Source organism: Nicotiana sylvestris, chromosome 6 (genome assembly GCF_000393655.2).
Source record: "Nicotiana sylvestris chromosome 6, ASM39365v2, whole genome shotgun sequence".
Classification (NCBI taxonomy): domain Eukaryota; kingdom Viridiplantae; phylum Streptophyta; class Magnoliopsida; order Solanales; family Solanaceae; genus Nicotiana; species Nicotiana sylvestris.
The window spans coordinates 91549702-91570750 of NC_091062.1; the positions used below are offsets into that span (position 1 = coordinate 91549702).

The 21049-nt window shown below is 35.7% G+C and overlaps 2 protein-coding genes across 2 annotated transcripts; one reads left to right on the forward strand and one right to left on the reverse strand.

Moving 5' to 3' along the window:
* The first annotated feature begins 7999 nt into the window (after positions 1-7999).
* Positions 8000-12064, forward strand: LOC104210019 (hydroxyproline O-galactosyltransferase GALT6-like). The gene is made up of 7 exons (XM_009758809.2): positions 8000-9163; positions 9841-10076; positions 10156-10446; positions 10557-10685; positions 10782-10955; positions 11366-11473; positions 11552-12064. The coding sequence occupies exons 1-7, from the start codon at positions 8296-8298 to the stop codon at positions 11759-11761; spliced, it is 2016 nt and encodes a 671-aa protein (XP_009757111.1). The 5' UTR covers positions 8000-8295; the 3' UTR covers positions 11762-12064.
* A 4409-nt stretch (positions 12065-16473) lies between these two features.
* Positions 16474-20310, reverse strand: LOC104210020 (HIPL1 protein-like). The gene is made up of 7 exons (XM_009758811.2): positions 19976-20310; positions 19711-19868; positions 18614-19387; positions 18315-18531; positions 17985-18163; positions 17610-17851; positions 16474-16975 (listed from the first exon to the last, which is right to left on the reverse strand). The coding sequence occupies exons 1-7, from the start codon at positions 20058-20060 to the stop codon at positions 16564-16566; spliced, it is 2067 nt and encodes a 688-aa protein (XP_009757113.1). The 5' UTR covers positions 20061-20310; the 3' UTR covers positions 16474-16563.
* Positions 20311-21049: the final 739 nt, after the last annotated feature.

The window sequence follows — 21049 nt, forward strand, 5'->3', positions numbered from 1 at the left end:
AGGTTGTGGAGTGACTCCCCCGAGATGATTGTATAAGGGTGACATGTTAGCCATTTATTGGTAGAGATTGAAATCAGGTATGAAGATTCTAGTACTATCGCTGATGAGAGAGTTTATGTCTGAGAGGCGCTTTATTTCTCTTGTTGCATACTGTGGAACTTTATTCCTAATTTGACGGTTGATCGTATGTGTCATGGATATGGTCATTGTGCATCTTTGGGAAGTTATAGACCGACTTGGAGATGATCGGAAAGAGCTTGAGGTCTGTTGGTAGGCCTAATATGAATGTATATTTTATACTAGATCGAAAATGCTTATTTGGCATACCGTTGCTTATGGATGGGTCTTCAGGCGTAGTGGATGGTATTCCTGGTGTCGTTTGTTTCATGTGCTACTCTTTTATGCCACGTGGGTTGTGAGACGACTTGGTTATTCACACATATGTTGTGGGCCTATATAGCTTGTCATTTATTGCACCTTAGTCGATCTCGAGTTTTGTAGCGCATGGCGCTATCCGTCTCCCCAAGGTTGTATTTATGCACTTGGCGTGCTCGTGGTCGATCGATATTTGGGCATTTCGTGAGTTGAGCATTAAGGCTTGATGGGTATTTCCCTACTGATGTTTATGTGTAGATCGGGTGGCACGCCGCTACAGGTATCATGTATGGATCGGGTTACACGCCGCAATAGTGAGATGTTGAGTACGGTTCCTTATACCTATTTTGTGTGCCTCGTTTCTCATCTATGAGATAGGCTCATAGCATCTATTTGGCTATTTTATTTATTATGCGGGCTGGGTAGCTCTTTGCCAAAGTTCATTCTTCCTTATAAGTCATATTCGAGTTGTAGTTTATTGGCGCATTGATGTCGTCGTAGGAGATTATGGGTGGTTTTTGATATGGCTTGTCGGTCGAGCAGCTCGTACTGGGTGAGACAAGGTGGTTGGACTTGGAGTTAGTGCAATCAGATTTATATAAGCTATATTAGAGGGAAAATGTCACTACTCAGTTCAGAAGGAGGCAAGGGCTTTCGTTGAGCGGAGAAATTCCATGGATTTTTTTATTTGACTGGTGGTTATGAGATTCTACCCGTCTCTTTCATCATTGCAGTATTGTGAGGGTTGGAATAGGGTTTATATGTGTTATGAGGTATACCACGGGCATCATGTTAGTGGGTTTGCAGCTTCTACGGTTGGAGGATGTTATTATGGGCATATGAATTATCCTATGCATTATGTGATTTCAGCATGGGTGCATGATCATATGTGGTACAGTGGGTTATTCCTACTTGTTTCGAGTTAAATACATGGGTTATATATGGATATTAACATAGAATTTGATAGAAATTGTGGAATTTTTGGAAGAAAACTTTAAAATAGTATTTTTCGGATTTTGACCACGAAATTGGACATGGAATTAGAAATAAATTATATATTTGAGTTCGTGGTGTTATGGATAATGTTTATCTTCAACTAATTTTGGAATCGGGGCGCGTGGACCCGAGAGTTGATTTTGTTGACTTTTCGAGCGGAGTTGGAAATTATTATGAATTGTTAAATTATGAGTATTGGAGTATATTTTTATTGGTTTGCACGTTGTTTGACTAGATTCGGATCGATGGACATCGGTTTGGGGTGTTAGAGAGGCATTGAAGCCGGTTATGAAACTTTAGAGTGAGGTAAGTTTCCTGTCTAACCTTGTGAGGGGGAATTTACCCCGTAGGTATTATACTTATTACATGCTACATGTTATGATAGCTACGTACGTATGAGGTGACGAGTGTCCATGCGTATGCTAGAGTTCCTGATTATGTCCGGATAGACTTAGATTCATGTCATACTTTAATTGTACTAATTTAGTTATTCTTGCATGTTTAATTACTTTAATTCGCATTATGACCTGAAACTAGACTCGCTATTTTGGATATTTGTCGAGCTACTTGATTAGCTGCAAGAATTGTAATTCTCTTTCAGATTTCTCCCATGTTGTGCGTATTCATCAGAAAGTTTCTCTTGAATTTCATAACTCACACGTATATTCGTGGGTGGGGTCATAAACCCGTAAAATCATCACACTCTTATGGGATCGGGTCGTTCGCCTCGGTAGGATATTGTAACACACTCTTATGGGATCAGGTCGTTCGCCTCAGCAGGATATTGTAACACACTCTTATGGGATCAGGTCGTTCTCCTCGGTAGGATATTGTAACACACTCTTATGTGATCGGTTCGCCTCAGCAAGATATTGTAACACACTCTTATCGGATCGGGTCGTTCGTCTCGGCAGTATCACATATCATATTCTTATGGGATCAGGTCATTCACCTCAGCAGCATTATGTATCACACTCTTATGGGATCGGGCCGTTCACCTCGGCAGTTCTATGAAACACTCTTATGGGATCAGGTTGCTTGCCTTGGTAGAATTGTGCGAAATACTTGATAAGGAGTCCGCGTACTCATGAGTTTCCTGACTTGAGATGTGACCGTTGATTTGGCATTGACCATTACGTACTCCATTTGAGGAGGTATCCGATAATTGAAGACTTTTGTGTTTATTGTTCAGCTGTAGACCGTATTATTTGCCTATATCTATACTCATTGTTTACTTACCATGTTTCATACTTGTCTACTTTGTTATATTTGATTTACTAGACTACTAGTAAGTGTCAATGTCGACCCCTCATCACTACCTCTTCGGGATTAGGCTAGATACTATTGGGTATGCGTTGATTTACGTACTCATGCTGCGCTTCTACACTAAATGTGCAGGATCTAACAGGTTCATTTGGTGGTCATTTGGGTGCGCAGGCGCAGCTGCTGGGGTACTTTTTGGTGAGCTGCATTCCATGCTACGATTCACAGCACGCCGAATTTTTATCATAATTATTTACTTTATCTTGTCTATCTTATCTTCCAGACATATGTTGTATTGTTATTGTACTTTCTAGTAGATGCTCACGCACTTGTGACACCGAATTTTGGGGTGTTCTGGAACTTTTTTATGGTTTGCTTTACATTGACACTCAATTACTTTATATTGTAATTGAATTGTACGTATCTATGATTTTTTTAATACATTGATCTCTCTATCTAATAAGATTTATGATTTCAAAAAAATAATAAAGTAAATAATTAGGTTGGTTTTCAACGTTGGCTTGTCTAACGGCGACGTTGGGTGCTATCACGACCTATATTGAGATTTAGGTCGTGATAGATAGGTTATTTCATTGTACGGAGGAAATACAAAATTGGAGAGAAATCTTTCAGGGAGATTAAGGGTGTGTTTGGTATGAAGGAAAATATTTTCGGAAAATATTTTTCAATTTTTCCATGTTTGATTGGCTTAAATGTTTTGGAAAACATTTTCTTCCAATTGAAGGAAAATATTTTCCTTATTAAGAGAAGAGAAAATATTTTCTAAAACTCCTTATCTTACTTATTTCTCGTAAAACCCATTAAATTCTTTCTTATTTCTCGTAAAACCCATTTCACTATATCCACATTTACACCTTCATCGTACATCAGATTATGGAGTTATCATAATCTGAAATCAAGTACCACTATACGCACCGACACCACAAATATCTTTTGTGTTTCAACCGTATAAATTTAACCAGTTAAACCATATTATTTATAGTATTTAATCAATTATTATAAGTTGATTTTATTTTATAGTGTAAAAGAATATATTGTCAGTCAGCTAGACTGGCAAGCAGGGGCGGATGGAGTTTCAAGTTATCGGGTTCAACTAAAGGTGTTTAACGGGCGGATTGGGATGGGCTGAACACAAAAAAAGCCAGCCCGTTAACGGACCGAATTGATTAGCGGGCTGGGATAACGGGCTGGTAGCGGATTGGTTATTTTTGGGTTTTTTTGCGCCCATCTGGGTTCGGGCGGGCCGGGCTATATATATATATATAATCTTTTTAAATTAAATTTTATTTTTCTTATTCAATGTTATTGATACTTAAGTGTTTGCAAACTTTTAAGGCTTAGAATTAAACTTTGAAGTTTAAACTTTAAAGTTTTAAATTTGAAATTCAAAAGTAAGTGGCTACAAAAAATTATTTAATAAGACTAATAAGCAATATGTAAGGATCAAGCTCAGAAGGCTTTCATTTGATATTTTTATTGAATAATATATAATACTTCAAATTAATTTGCAAGTTCTTTGCAATAGTAGGATAATAAACTCCAAAAAACTCAAGTGTAGCCACATAAAAATTTTGTAAAAATTGTACAACATCTTCAATGACATCCCAAGTTCTAAATGTTAACAAACGGCTAGGATCGGTACAATGAAAATTAGCAACTTCAGTTATAGGCATTCTATGTTTATAACAATATCTTAAGAATAAATAAGTATAATTTCACCTAGTAACTATTTCTTCAGGCATGAGTCTTGGTTTTAGTCCATAGTGTACATATTTTTCCTTAAATGCATTTAATTTAGCACTTCTATTATTTCCTTGAATTTCACCAACAGCTCTCCTAACTAAAGTAATTTCATCTCTAAATAATTCAAGGCCACTCTTCACAGTCAAGTTATAAATATGACATGCACATCTAACATGAAATATTTCAGGAAGTGGTGGGTGTAGATGCAATTTTAATATTGTAATAGCAGCATTATTGTAAGAAGCATTATCAAATGACATACACAAAACGTTTTCTGCAAGATTAATTATAAAATATAGCAACTTCATGGATAGTATTACTTCTAAATGCACCAGTATGACTTTGATCTTCATCATATTTAAAAGCAATAATACGTTTTTGCATACAAAAATTATCATCTATCCAATGGCATGTAAGATTCAAATAATCATTTCCATTTACAGCACGACCAATATCAGAAGTAAGAGAAACTCTACAAAAAAAGACTGGCGAACAAATAACGTATATATGTCTGATATTGTCCAAAAAGCCTAAAGATATCAGCTCTACAAGTACTTCTAGGTATACCTTTAAACAAAGGGTTATAAATTCTTTGAATATAAGTAACAAGATACGGTGAAGAAGCAAAACTAAAAGGTAAATAACCTAAAATAATTATTTTAGCTAATTCTTCCCGATCTTTCTTAATATCGTATTTATCATTAACCCCCCAGTATCCGAGTTAAGTTTTTGTTGCCCATCTTCCTCATCTACTCCCCAATCAAGAGGGTGGAGCTCTACCATATACCTACGAAGTTGTCCTATTCCCCCTCCCTTGTCGGGCTCATGTTTATAAACTTCATTACAAATTCTACATTTTACATAGTTTTTTTGTTCTTCTAGTCTGTCAAAAAAATTCCAACACTTACTTCTTAATCTTTGATTCTTCTTAATAGGCAGGGGAGACTTATTTATTCCACCCCTAATATTTTGAGTTTGACTAGCATTACCAGGTGTAACTGGTGGTGTTTCAAGATTATCGAGTGATTGAATATCAACTAAATTATCATCTATATCATAATTTTCTTGAATTCTCTTATAATCTACATTTAAATTTTTAGGTAAACTTTCAGAAATATGTGTAAAGCTACTAGAAGAACCAACACCACCTCTTGATCTTTTGAAAGTTTTCTTACTACCACCTCTACTAGTGCACACTTTTTTGGATGCTCTAAGTAAATCCATTGTGTAAGTTAAATTAAAAAATTAAATTAATAATTCTAAATAATAAAGTAAGTGTACACCAAAGAAGAGAAAGAGATGGAACGAGTGCACCGGGATTCCGGATGCCGCAATAATACTTGATAGTTGACTGATACTTGATAGTTGATAGTACTTGATGCCACACTCACTTGAATACTTGATATTTGATAATAATAATTTTGTAATGGCTAAACTAAATATTTGATGAAACTTGAAATAATAAGTAATTGAGAATTTAAGAACAATAATCAATAATATCAAGAGAGAACTGAGAGAGAATTAGAGTAGTAAGAAAGTGAATTGTGAATTTTTGAGGAATAATGAAGAAGAAGGTGAGCTATTTATAGTTTTTAAAAGGTTAAAATTATAATTTATCAAATATTAGGGGTAGAGGGCTACTTTCTTAAGGGGTAGGCCGAAATGACCATTTCTGCAGAAAAAAGGACCGTTGGCCAACGGTCATTTTTGAATTTGACCGTTGGCAACGGTCCAGAAAATTAAAAAAAAAAATTGTAACGGTACTGGGCTACAGCCTGTTAACGGGTTATGGGGCTTAGCGAGTTCCGGTGCACGGTATCCAAAATTTGTTTGTCTAAAACCCGCTCTCCGCTCAACCCGGCTCAGCCCGCCCCAATACACTACAGTAACAGGCTGAATCGAGTTGTAAACGGGCCAGCCCGACCCGATTAACATGTCTAGGTTCAACTAAACCCAATATTTTCGACGAGGAGCATAAGTTTATGAGTAAAAGTTACTAAAATTGCAAGAAATAATAGACATGAATCCATAATTTTTAAAATATAATAGTGCTAATATAATGTTAAAATTTTTGAAGGTCAAACCCATAGAGTTTAAATTTTGTATCCGCCTCTGCTGGTAATATACTAAAGTTAAGCTCGATCCCATTTTCCTCTTTGGAAATGAACGTTTGAAGTTTTTAGAAACTAAACATCATAAATAGAATATGTGACTTCATTGATTATTTTACTTCAAAAGATCCTTAACCAATATGGGAGTTAAAGAAGAAATATTGACAAGTTTAGCTAACAATGAAGTCAAATGGCACATCAGTTACCAAGAAGTCTTAACATGTAGAATACCTCTTATCCACATTGTATTTACATTTGCATTTACACGTTTTAATGTTAATCTATTGCTTCTTGAATATTACTCCCTACTAGTAATTATTATTTTCCTTGAAATGATGTTAACTTTTAGTCCATGTATCCTCCACTTCGCTAGCTTCATACTAGTTACTAATATTAAGAGTGAGAGGGATAATTTATTAGAGTAACTTCCATTCATTAATGCCAACACAATGTTATAAGCGGTAACATACCAATATAAAATAAGTGATGGCTAATTTGTTAACTCTTATGCTCTATGATCAAGTTAACATAGTAACTATCGCTTGACATAAACTTATTTATTAGAATATAATTAAAATATTCATTAACTTGTTATATGTACATTAATTTTGTTCCTATTTTAAGTTTTTCACAAAGTATAATGCATTAAAGAAAAAATTTCAAATTGGGCAGCATGTATAATAGGTTGTCCTATAGCTTTTTTGCCAAACTTCTCAAAGATGAAAAGTACTTTTTTTTTCTTTCAAAAAAAGTATTTTTCTTTTGTCAAAGTTGAAGTGTTTGGCCACACTTTTAGAAGAAGAAAAAATACTTTTGAGTTGAAGCATAAGCAGTTTTGGAGAACAAAAAATAGTAGTTTTTTCCTAAAAATATTTTTTTGAAAAGCACGTTTGAGAAAAATACACTTATAAGCATTTTTTAAAAGTTTGACCAAACATTAATTGCTTCTCGACAAGTACTCTTTAAATCAATTAGGTAAACACAAACTGCTTCTCACCAAAAGTACTTTTGAAAAAAAAATATCTTTGATGAAAAATACTTCTCAAAATAAGCCGATTTTAGAAGGTTGGCCAAACAGGCTAGTAATCATGGCCTACTCTCAAAATTTGACTACCTGAAAAGAAAAAAAAAGATTTAGCAATTAATAAAATAGTAAAAATTATAGGAAGCCAAAATTTAAATATTATTCTTTTTATTTACCTAAATTTTAATGATTATAGTTAAAATTTGTTTAAGTAAAATGTAAATACTTAAAAATAATCGAAATACATATAAGTTCGTTAAAAAAAAGGGTAAACCCAGGTAGTTTTCGCGAGCGAATTTAACCTATAAATAATTTCCAAGTTTTCCATTTTCAAAAAGAATTATATAAACAACAATTTCCAGAGGTTTTACTTTCACACATTCCATCAAGATTCTTCCATCAACTTTTAAGTGCAAAGCTTTTCCTATTCAAATTGAAAAGTACACTTATTTCTCTTGTTCCAGGAAAGCTACCGACCCCTTGAGCCTCCTTCATCTCTCTCTCTCTATACGTACACATTTGTGTATATATATGTGCTTATATATTTTTCTCCCTCTCTCTTAACTTGTTTGTGATCATGCTTTGATGACCTAACCCTCTCTTATTCTATAGCTATATACATTTTCCTCTTTTATACAAGCTTCTGTTTTTGCAACCAAAAAAAAAAAAAATTGTCGGTTTGAAACTTTTGGAGGAACCCCATTATTTGATGATTACTAGAAATTTGAAAGAGGGTTCAGCTCAAAAGCAAAAAATTTCAACATGAAAAGAGCAAAATTTGACTTGTTCATGTCACTGAGCCGGCAAAGATCGGTCCAAGTTTTGATTCTTATAGGCTTTTTATATGTAGTTTTGGTGGGTTTTGAAGTTCCTTTTGTTTTCAGAAATGGGTTCAGTTTAGTTTCTCAAGATGGTTTTGGTACAGGGCAGTTTTCTAAGTCTTCTGTGCTTGATAGCGAAGAGGAGTTAGCAGACAAAAAGGCCCCAATTCGCCCTCTTTTTGATGTCCCGCTTCAGGTTCCACCAATTCAATCATCAAAACCTGAAAGGAATATCAGAGAAATCAAGAATCCATTATCAAGTTTGTTTTTTGATGGTAGTTTTGTGAATATGACTAGTAAAGATGGGTTTTCTGGGATTTTGAAGTCAGCAAAAGAGGCATTTGAAGTAGGTAGAAAGTTGTGGAAAGAGCTTGAATTGCATAAAAAAGAAGTGGGGTTTTTAGAAAGTAATAATAACAAGACAATAGAGCAATGTCCACATTCCATTTCAATGTCAGGGTTTGATTTTCAGGGGAAAGGGAAGAGAATGATGGTGTTGCCATGTGGGCTTACTCTTGGGTCACATGTAACTGTTGTAGGGAGGCCTAAAAGGGCCCACCAAGAGCATGATCCAAAGATATCATTGTTAAAGGAAGGTCAATTTTTGATGGTTTCACAGTTTATGATGGAGTTACAAGGGCTGAAGACAGTTGATGGAGAGGATCCACCTAGGATTCTTCATTTTAATCCAAGATTGAAGGGTGATTGGAGTGGGAAGCCTGTGATTGAGCAGAATACTTGTTATAGGATGCAGTGGGGCACAGCTCAAAGGTGTGAAGGGTGGAGGTCCAGGGATGATGAGGAGACTGGTGAGAATATGATTTTGGTTCTTTATTTATTTAGTAGTCTTTAAGATATATTCTGTTTATTGAACTAGTTTAATCAATCGACTATGCCCCAATCCCAAACTAGTTGGACCTGGCTATATGGATCCTCTATTTCCAAATATTTAAAAGATTCATGTAGCTGTCAACTTAATGCAGTTCTCCTCCTTTACTTAGGATTGCAACGAGTAAGGTGAAACTCAGATAGGGAAAGTTGCTAGACAAAGTCGAATGTTTAAAAAACTAGTTTAACTTGAAGGTTTGCTAGCTGGAAGAACTGTTTGATTTACTTATTGAAGTTTAAAATTTTGTTCTTTTTTTTGTTTTTGGGGGTTGGGAGTGGGTGGGGAGGAGCATAAGTTTTTTTTTATTGTGTGTTGTCAAGCAATTGAATTAGTTTATCAGATTGAGTATAGAGCTTATTGCTTGATGAGGTGCAATTTTGTGATGGATAGATTCCTCAGATTAATCTCATGAGTTGGGGATGGGAGTTATTCTAATACAGTCTGAAAGTTTTTACATAGTTGTTGGCAATGGGAGGAGAAAAAAACATGTGTAAATGACTAAATGCACCATCAGTTACATTTGCATCTGTTGCACAGAAATCTATCATTTGTATTATGCGGTACGACATTCTTGTTAATGTCTTGGCTCTTCTGCAGTTGATGGCCAGGTAAAATGTGAAAAGTGGACTCGAGATGATGATGCTAATCATTCGGAGCAATCAAAGGCATCTTGGTGGTTAAACCGGATAGTAGGGCGAAAGAAGCCGGTCTCTTTTGATTGGCCATTCCCATTTTCAGAGGATAAGTTATTTGTACTAACTCTCAGTGCCGGCTTGGAGGGTTATCACATAAATGTTGATGGGAGGCATGTGACCTCATTTCCATATCGAACTGTGAGTATGCTACCACCTCTTGAATTTCATGCTGAACTGTTGAATTGGGCTAAAGAAAGTTCTTATTGATGCTTTTTAGGGATTTGCACTCGAAGATGCCACTGGTTTGTCATTGAATGGTGACGTTGATATTGATTCAGTCTTTGCTGCCTCCTTGCCCACATCACATCCTAGTTTTGCTCCTCAAAGGCATCTTGATATGTCAAACAGATGGAAGGCACCGCCCCTCCTTTCTCAACCTGTGGATCTGCTCATTGGTGTTCTCTCTGCAGGCAATCATTTTGCTGAGCGAATGGCTATAAGGAGGTCTTGGATGCAGCATCGGCTCGTCAAATCTTCAAATGTTGTGGCTCGATTCTTCGTTGCATTGGTAGGTTGACAGATGGTCGCGTATGCAGCATAATGCAAATATTGTTCACTATTAACATTCATCTTACAACTTGTTAATGTGGAGTTTAACATGGATTGGTTTTTTGACAGCACGGGAGAAAGGATATAAATGTGGAGTTGAAGAAAGAGGCAGAATTTTTTGGTGACATTGTCATTGTTCCTTACATGGACAATTATGATCTTGTAGTCTTGAAAACAGTTGCCATCTGTGAATATGGGGTAAGCTGTGGATTAGCTATAAATGTTAACATTGGTAGTCCCAGATTAATATTGTCCCAAAAGTTAATTGTTTTTTTGTATCTTTGCTTGTTGCAGGTTCATGTAGCATTTGCAAAAAATATCATGAAGTGTGATGATGATACATTTGTTAGAGTGGATGCAGTTATCAAGGAAGTAAATAAAATACCCGAGAATAGGAGCTTATATGTTGGAAATATCAATTACTATCATAAGCCCCTGCGTAGTGGTAAATGGGCAGTGACATATGAGGTAATAGTTTGGATTTTTTTTTTAATTTTCTTGCTCCAATTTCTACATGGTATTAGAAGGCTAAATAGTGCTGTTTTCTTTCGACGAAGTATTTTCTTATGCTTTATCGTCAAAGAAAAGACTTCACATTTGCCAGTTGATAGTGGCTAACTAAGAATAGAGTAAGCGAGACTATGGCAGAGAGTTGCTTTTCTACTAGAATAGAGTAAAGGCTGTTTGGACAGGAATGCTTGAATTGCAACAAATGCTACAGTAAATATTGCTAGTTATCTGCATGGAGTAAATCTGGGTGTTGTCTAGTTTTTTGCCTGCTCAATCTCCTTTCATTTTAGTCATTAATTATTCCGACCTTCTAGAATCCCATGATATCTGAGTTTCTCGTCTTAACTTGCTTCTCGGTCTTGGCTCAGGAATGGCCAGAAGAAGATTATCCACCTTATGCCAATGGCCCAGGTTACGTTATTTCATCAGACATCGCAAACTTCATCGTCTCAGAGTTCGATAGACATAAGCTAAAGGTAGACAAAATTCCCGTTATCTCTTTCTGTATGCAAGTACTCGTGAAATAGCTAACAAGCTCGCTCCTTTATGTGCAGTTGTTCAAGATGGAGGATGTGAGCATGGGAATGTGGGTCGAGAAATTTAATAGCACAAGACATGTGCAATATGTACACAGCTTGAAGTTCTCACAAGCTGGATGTGTAGACGATTATTATAGTGCTCATTACCAGTCCCCTAGACAGATGATTTGCATGTGGAACAAATTACAACAGCAAGGCCGGCCTCTATGCTGCAACATGAGATGACACTTAAGGATTTGAAGAAGAGAAGGGTATCTAAAAACTGACCAATAAACAAGGATAGACAAGTTTTGCACTTAATAGAACCATGATCTGTATATTTTCTGGAGGACTCTGCTTTTTGATATAATAGGGAAATTCATTTATTGTTTTCTCTACCTTTCTTTTGTTTTTCCTTGCCTTTTAACACACATTTTGAGCTTCATTTGTGGATGGAATGCAAAAAAAGAGGGCACACCTCTGTAATAGAGAAATATAACTACACTTAGCAGCAGAAGGAAACAAATTTAGTTTCTTATGTTCCTTGAAGTTTTCTTCTTTCTTATTAATGTTTTGTGGTTTGTCTTTGAGGTATGTGGTTGACCTATTCAATCGTCAAATTACCATGGCCACACATAATTGACCTGCTATGTGGTAGACTACCGTTGAACTTCGAAATATGAACAAACTGTTAGAAGCAGCAAAATCAATAGAAAAGGAGGTTTTTGGGTATTGACATATCAAAGACACTTTCTTTGTTAAAATAACACGGGCTAGTCAGTTTTCGGACTGGTCAAAAATAGTCAAGTCATTGAAAAATAGTCACTATTTTACTGCAACACGAAAAATTTCAGCATAATATATTGGAGATCAGTGCACCTGTGTATGAACTTCCAACATATTATGTCGGAATTCCAACACACGGAAAGTTCCAATGTAATATATTGGAGATTGGAGCACCAGTATTCCAATCTTCAGTATATTATACTGAAGTATTTTTCGGATTTTGAACAGTGTTTTCGTTCAAATTTATCTTTACATGAAAAATGGCTAAATTTCAATTACTTTTGAAACTGTGACTGTTTTTGAATGATCACCTATAAATCTGGCTATTTTTGAATTTCTCACACTTTCTTTATTGATAAATTCCGGATCTTGTTAAAGGGCTTACGACTGAATTGGAATATGATGTCTCACCGTCAAAATTAAAACAACTTTAGATATCCAGCTGTGGATGTTGCTTTTTGGTAGTTTCAAATAGTGGCTTTCGCAAGATTCTACATAAAATGTGGTAAAAATACCACGGTGTAATCAATTTTCGGACTGATCATTCAAAAATAGCCAACGTTTACGAAGTCAATGAAAAATAGCCACTATTTTGCTGCAACAGCGACCGGTCCAGCATAATATACTGGAGTTCGGTACACCTGTGTATGAACTCCAGCATATTATGCTGGACCGGTATACTTTGCTGACTCCAGTATAATATACTGGAGACTGGAGCACCGGTGCTCCAAACTTCAGTATATTATACTGGACAATTATACTTGCTGGAACTACAATATATTATGCTGGAGTTCTAGTGTACTTATGCTGGAACTCCATCATATTATGCTGGAGTTCCAGCATACTTATCCTGGAACTCCAGTATAATATATTGACGTATTTTTCGGGTTTTGAACAGTGTTTTCGCTCAGATTTATCTTTACATGAAAAATGGCTAAATTTCGATTACTTTTGAAACTGTGCTATTTTTGAACGACCAGTTGTAAATCTGGCTATTTTTGAATTTCTCCCTAAAATGTGTTGGCTTATTATCATAATTGACTTGCAAAATGGATTATGGGCTGCGGTGGGTTTTAAGGTTTGGGAAATTGACTTGCAAAATGGATTATGGGCTGCGGTGGGTTTTAAGGTTTTACTTGGTGTCTCAAATGTGGAAATAGCACGGGTTAATCAGTTTTCGGATTGGTAATTGAAAAATGACCAGCATTTGTAAAGTCATTGAAAAATAGCCACTATTTTGCTGCAACACGAAAAGTTTCAGCATAATATACTGGAGATTGGTGCACCTGTGTATGAATTTCCAGCATATTATGCTAGAACTCCAGCACATAAAAAGTTCCAGCATAATATACTAGAGATTGGAGCACTTGTGTATGAACTTCCAACATATTATGCTGGACCAATATTTATGCTGAAACCCTAATATATTATGCTGGAACTTCAGTATATTATACTAAAAGTTCACATGTAAAAAATTCGAACTCCAGTATATAATGCTGGAATGTTTTTCGGATTTTGAACAGTGTTTTCGTTCAGATTTATCTTTACATGAAAAGTGATTAAAAATTCGATTATTTTTTGAACTATGGCTATTTTTCAATTACCACTTGTAAATCTAGCTATTTTTGAATTTCACCCGATTTTACTTGGTGTCTCAAATTAAGATTTACTTTGGACACGTTTGACCATAGATTAGGCAGCTTGTTTTGAAAAAATTGGGAAAATAATATATATATATATATTTTGTATGTTATATACAAAAATTATACAAGTTTTATACACTTTTTTGGCTACCAGGTATAAATAATTTCCGGCGTGGGCTAAAAGTGATAATACCTCAAAAAAAATTGAAAACAATATTTGTTCATGAAATATGGTTAGTTTTTGAAAAACAAAATAGGATTTTTTTCCCAGGTTCCCAAAAACTGGTTTAAGATAGTTTTTGGGTAAAAAATTTCCTTCCACTCACAAAACTTTAACTTTTTTTAAAAATAAAATGCATGTCAATACACAACTTCAACTTTCAAAAATTAGTATTCAACACAAAATTTCAAAAACTCATTTTTCAAGTTTCAATCAAATCTATATCCAAATGCTTGCTTTATATTAGTTTTAAGCAACTCGGCTTGTTATGGAGTAATATTTTAATTATTATTTAAAAAAAAAATATTATTAACGCACATTTACATAAGGAAAAAAAATGTGAATTTCCTTTCTTTTAGAAAACTTTCCTATGAACATCCACATTTTAATACTATTGTTTACAACATTTTATGGGTTTCATCTGCATGTTCTAAGAGTACAAGGTACTCTCGTTTAGTTAGTGCAGGTGTAATACGTGGAAATCCAAGAAGCTAAGGGGATCAAAATAGATCTTGGCTTTTTAATGACATATTTTGTTTGCAGTTTCACAAGTTTTAGTCATGTCATTGTATAGGGTAAAATATGTTTATATTAAATGATCGCATAAGGAAGTGACACGTGGAGCCGAAAACATAAGATAGTTGAATCCGAAGGCAACGACCTTGAGAAAATGATACTCATAAAGATGAAATAAATGCTTGTCACCCGGTAGCGTTTAGTGATGAATATTCTACAACATTAAGTTCACGACCCGTTATAAGGAATATGGCATTCCATGCCTGCCGTTACACATTCTTCATTGGCCATCATAATTGACATTAAAGAGGGGCTTGGTCCTAGGACCTTGTTCCCTAAGTGTAGCTATAAATAGTAAGCTCTATTATCATTGTAAAGGATACGAATTTTCTGGCAAAAAGACATGCTACACTCTATTCAAAGCTTATCGTTGCTATTGTCCCCAGAAGTCCCGTTCCCGGAATTGCTATATCTGCTATTTTATCTCTCTTTCAAGGTTAATATTCATTTTGTCTAATTCGTCTATTATCTTAGGATCAAATTAATTCATTTGTCTATAAATTACATATAAATTTAACTGTACCGTTTTACGGGTAAACAATCACCAACTCAGGACTTGTCTTGCATGAGTGAACAGGGGCAGAGCTAGGGGATTGGAAGGGGTTTATCTGAACTATCTTTGTCGGAAATTTTATATAAGAGTAAAAATTTTATGTGTATATGGTAGATGTTGTATCTCTTTGGCTTCTTTTATTTTTTTAATTCCATGTGAAAATCCTGCCTCTGCAGGGTCTCCCAGCACGAAGCAACTATCCTTGTGAGAATTTTTGCGTTTGTAGGAAAGACCCTGTCAGTACCTCTATGGCTTTCAAATGTCTGAATATGATTATAGGCCTTATGGCCACCTTTTCTGGTGCTTCAAGGAAATAGTGACACACACTATAGTGACACACTATATACAGTGGCGGAGCCAGAATTTTCATTAAGGGGGTCAAAATATAAAGTAATAAACTCACCAAAAAGTCTATATTTGGAAGTGAAAAAGAAAAATATAATTAGCTATAAAAAGTTATAACGTACACTAGTTGTTGTGTAGTCATGCAAATTTACTAGTTTCCTTTCTTTTACCATGGATACTAGAAAGAAGCACTATTGAGAATTATTGGTTTGAATAATTTCGATAAAGAGATATTAATCTGCATTTGGTTGGATTATAGGATACATCACAAGTTGTAAGGGTCTCCATAGTTCAGGATCCATAGATAATTTTAGACTAGATTTGTTTGATTAGCCTATGGAAATGGTTATTTAAGTTATGAGATGTGATAATGATCTTAATTTCAAATGCACTCTTCACCTTTTGCTCTGGTACATTTCGCGTTGTTAACCTCTAACAGCGCTCATTTGAATATGTGATAAATCTTTCTCATTGCAATCATTCGGTAAGTAAATTCCAGCAAGATATTGCTGAAGGGGTGCCTTGGTGTAACTGGTAAAGTTGTTGCCATGTGACTAGGAGGTTACGTGTTCAAACAGTGGAAACAGACTCTTGCAGAAATGCAGGGTAAGGCTGCGTACAATAGATCCTTGTGGTCCGGCCCTTCCCGGACCCTGCACAGAAACTTAGTGCACTAGACTGCCTTTTTTTATATTGCTTGAGGGACATTGGTTCTGCTATATCCATCCATTTCTTTAAAGAATCCCCTTGGACCGGTGATAATTTAGAGTGCATATGCTTAAGCCACAATGCTGAACTATATGATCAACATAAGATGTTGATCATAATTGTCATCTAAGAGAAAAAAAGAGCTTTATTTTACGAGAATTGTCTATTGAGAAGCCTATATCTCTCTCTACACATGACATTGTTTTTAGTAGCATTGCTAAAACCAACTGGCCAACATCAACATAAAAGACAAGAATATGAGCACCAAGTTATTGTATGAACCTGTTAACATGATTGCTGCTGAAGGAGGGGAAGCAGCAGCAGGACCAGCTGGGATATCAACAACAGCAGAAGAATCTTCCTTAGCACAAGCGTATTTACAGCGACTCGGACGAACGACCCTGTAAACTCCACTACTTACAAGGACATACATATCCTTGTTGTTGTCCTCACCATATGAAAAAATGTAGCCCAACGATGGAACTGAGCTTCCAGGAACAAAGGTACAATCTATTGGTGATTTCTGAGCACAGTTGAAAGATATTTGAGTGGTGTTAAATATTCCACTGTTCTCTGGATTTTCAGTGCCTGCCCACATGGAACCTGCATACAGATCCGCAAAAAGATACCTGCAAAATTTCATCTGTCATTACCATTGTAAGATATCCTCGAGATACACTAGTTTGTAGGGGTGAAACCATGGTGAGCTAAAGTGTTAAAAAGGGGACGAGTAGAGCTAAAATCACATAGAATAGAGTCGTCTCGAGACACCTATAATCTCTTGGAACCCATGCAGACCTAGCAAAAAATAGGGCACGATGGAAGAAAAATATATATATAGGTGATACCAATTCGTTGGGATTAAGTTCTAGTCATGTTAGTACGTTTACTTAATATTCAATATTTTTTAGGAGTCTTCAAGTCCGACTAGAGATTTATGTGCCAGTAATAAATATAGAGAATTTCTTGTACTTTTTATTTTTGATTATATAATACTGGACTAAGATGAACTTAAACAGAGGAACATAGGTAGTGAAGATCCATATAGCCAAACCCGACTTGCTTATGATTAAGGCATAGTTGTTGTTGTATTACCAAAAAGGGATGCATTCAAGAAAAAGTTAAGAGTATGAAGAACAAGAAAAAGAAAAAGAAATAGAAATGTGTGAGATCAAATTTGTGGAATGCAAAAAATTTCCCTGTCAAAATCATATTGATCCAAAGTATCAAATCAATATTTGTTCTTTCTTTAAGTAGACTCACCTTCCATGCATGCAGGGATCAGTGATGGACCTATAGAAGTATCCACCAGTAATTGAGGCTGACCCTACATTCTTATTCACATCTGAATGATTGTATCTCATAACCGGGAAAATTGGGTTTATTGAGCTTATAGATGTATTTCCTCCTGGTGATTTTTGAGGGGTGTAGAGATAGGGACCCTCGTAGGCTCGCCAACCATAGTTACCACCCTTGCTGATTATATTCACCTCTTCAAATTTATCCTGTGAGACAATCATATTTATTTGCAGTTAATGCAAATGAACAGAATTCTGGAGCTCGAAAGGGGACACCTTCAAGAGAACATCGACAAGGCCTATAAGTAAAGCTTGAAGAGTAAAGTTTCTTGTACTTTACCTGTCCTACATCTGCACACATGAAGTAAGATGGCCTTGAAGAATCAAAACTGCAGCGCCAAGGATTACGCATTCCTAGTGCCCAAATTTCAGGCTGCAATTCTTTATCTTCAATGTAAGGATTATCCTTTGGTATGGAGTAGTTTCCCCATAAACCGAGCTTGGTCATCTCAGCTTCACCTATGGGAATATGCACCAGATGCAAAATAAGGGGCAGGAAATGATAAATCAGTAGAATAAAATAGTGAAATCTAAATTCACTTTAACATGTTAGATAGTTCAACACTTTCCATGTGAGGTTCAAGCCTTTTGCAAATGGGAAGCCACTTACTAGGTGTGCTATCAACATCAAGCCTTATAATCTTTCCCAGTAATGACTTCTTGTTTTGGGAAAAGTTGTAAGGATCACCTATACCTCCACCATCACCCATCATGAAGTACAAATATCCGTCTGTCGGTCCAAAAAGAATCTGGCCCCCGTGATGTGCTGTAAACGGAAGGCCCATGGTGAATATCCTTCTGACTTCTTTTGGATTGGCAGTTTTTGCCTGGAAATTTGAACTACATTTATCAATCATTCAGAGCTAAACAAAGGAGAGAGAAATAAATCCAATAGACCGCGAAAGTTACCTCTGATGGCTGAGATGCTTTCCCACTAACAGTAAATTCTGCAATTACAGCTTGATATTGGCACGGTTCAGAACCACTATCACTAGGTAATTTTGATGGATCACAATCCACATCTGAGTTACAAGAACATCTTCCTCCACATCCAGGCCATGCTTGCTTATCGCAATTAAATGAAGCAAAGAATCTTCCATTTTGTGAGAACTTTGGATGAAATGCAATCCCCATCATCCCAAGCTCAGTATCAAAATGAACTTCATCCGTTAAGTCAAGGAAAGGATTAGCTTCATCAAGCTCTAATAACTTTCCTGAATCGACTTCAGGAATGGTAGCCAACCATATTTTCCCTTGCTGATTCGAGAAGAAAGCACGACTAGAGCCATCAGGATGTGCAACCATATTGAGGTAACTACCATTTCCAATTTTCTCGAGGCACAAACCGCCTGGAGGATTTGGAGATGTGGTTGTATTTAAGGCAACAGGTTCTCCAGCAAAGCATACTGATCCATCACCAGAAGCTCCACCAAATGCATTACAGAAATCGGTTTGTGATTGCCAGAGATCCGTCAACTTCGTGAAATTGGACTTGACAGAAGCAGCAAAAGGAGAACCAATGATAGACACATTTTGACAAGTTGTCCATACTTTAGAGCAAAAGTCATTCTTAGATTGGCTACTTTGGGATGAATTTGCTGAAGACGAGGAGTTGCATAGGATCGGAAGTTGTCGAGGAACAGAATTAGTTCTGAACAGCTCTGCTGAAAATTTATCACACTTCTGCAAAAGGTGAAAATACAGAATTCCATGCATCAAGAGTCAATGAGGAATTAAGATCACTGCATATCTATATGTGATTACTTATAAATCCTTAACTACTACTATCAGGATACTAGTATACCAAAATTCCTAGCCACTTTTAAATTATTGAAAACTTCCAAAATAGAATCAGCACAGAGATTTCAGAGAAGTGGAGTATTTTGAGCTTCACAAACAAAATAAAATGGAAGGTAACAGATTCAAAAATGGTAGATTTAAACCTCATACAGCTACAACTTGATATTGTGAAACAATTATAGGAATTACAAAGACTATCTTCTTACCGCACAGAGGAGAGATTTTACAAGAGAAGTACATCCAGGATCAGTAATGTTCATAGCATTAAACTGGGCCTGAAGTTGTTTATCATCAGTGGAATTGCAGCATGAAGTTCCATTATAAGGACAGAATGTTAGAGGAGACTTTTGCTGAATAGGAGCTCCTGTAAACACATGAGGTTATTGGAATTAAAACCAGAATAGATAACTGCAAATAACAAGTTTTTCAAGACAAAACTTGTAATCGCCCAGTGCAAATGCTGAAACTTACTTGAATCAGTACACAAAGGAAGTGAAAAAGAAGGACAAAGAAGATTGAAAAGAATGATGAATATGATGAAAGGAGTCCTTCCCATGATTCCTAGTTGAAGTCAAAAGCACTAGAAATTAAGTTCTATTTGCAGCTACATTAGAGTGAGTCTTTTCAACATTTGAAACATCCTCAGTTCCTATTCCTAAAAGGAAACAGATTAAGTACTGCAGAGACAAAAGCAAGATCATCTATAAAAATGACATCTTTTGGATGCTACCAACTCCTGTATTATTGGTCTTATGTTCCCATCTATCCCTTTGCAAACTTTAATCTGCATTTTTCTCTTAATTACAAGGGTCATTTGACATTATGTGTTGTCTATAGAAATGGGAGGCCCCATCTCTAAGCAGTTGACTTTACATGATATATAAATTCTTGCCATAAATACAACTAGAATAAAATATTGCATGGTTTTCCAACTAGGGCAAAACAAAAAAGGGCAGCCCGGTAGACAAAATATTCCGTATTCACGCAGGATCCGGGAAGGGCCGTACCCCAAGGGATATGATGTAGGCAGGAAGTAGCCTACCACTACTAGAAATCCGGTAAAAAGCGACCACAAAAAGCGACCAAAGTTGGTCGCTTATAGGCCTAAAAAAGCGACCAAACATGTCTGGTCGCAATATTGCTGGTCCCTTTATTTTAGGGACCAAAGTTTAGCGACCAACTTTGGTCTCTAAGGTAAAAGGACCAAATATTCCGGGTAAAGACTATAGCGACCAACTTTGGTCGCTTTATTATTTTAATAATATAATTTTGGCGACCAAAGCTGGTATCTAAATGTAAAATACGTTATTTATTTATTTATTATTAATCATAAAAAAGCGACCAACTTTGGTCTCTAATCCAAATATTATATTTTAAAATTTGGAAAATAGAGACCAAGAGTGGTCGCTTTTTTATTTATTTATTTATTTTTTTAAAAATAAGCGACCATAGTTGGTCGCTAACTTCAAGAAATAATTTTTTTTAATTATAAGCGACCAACTTTGGTCGCTATATTTCCAGAAATTATTTTTTTTAAAAATAGAA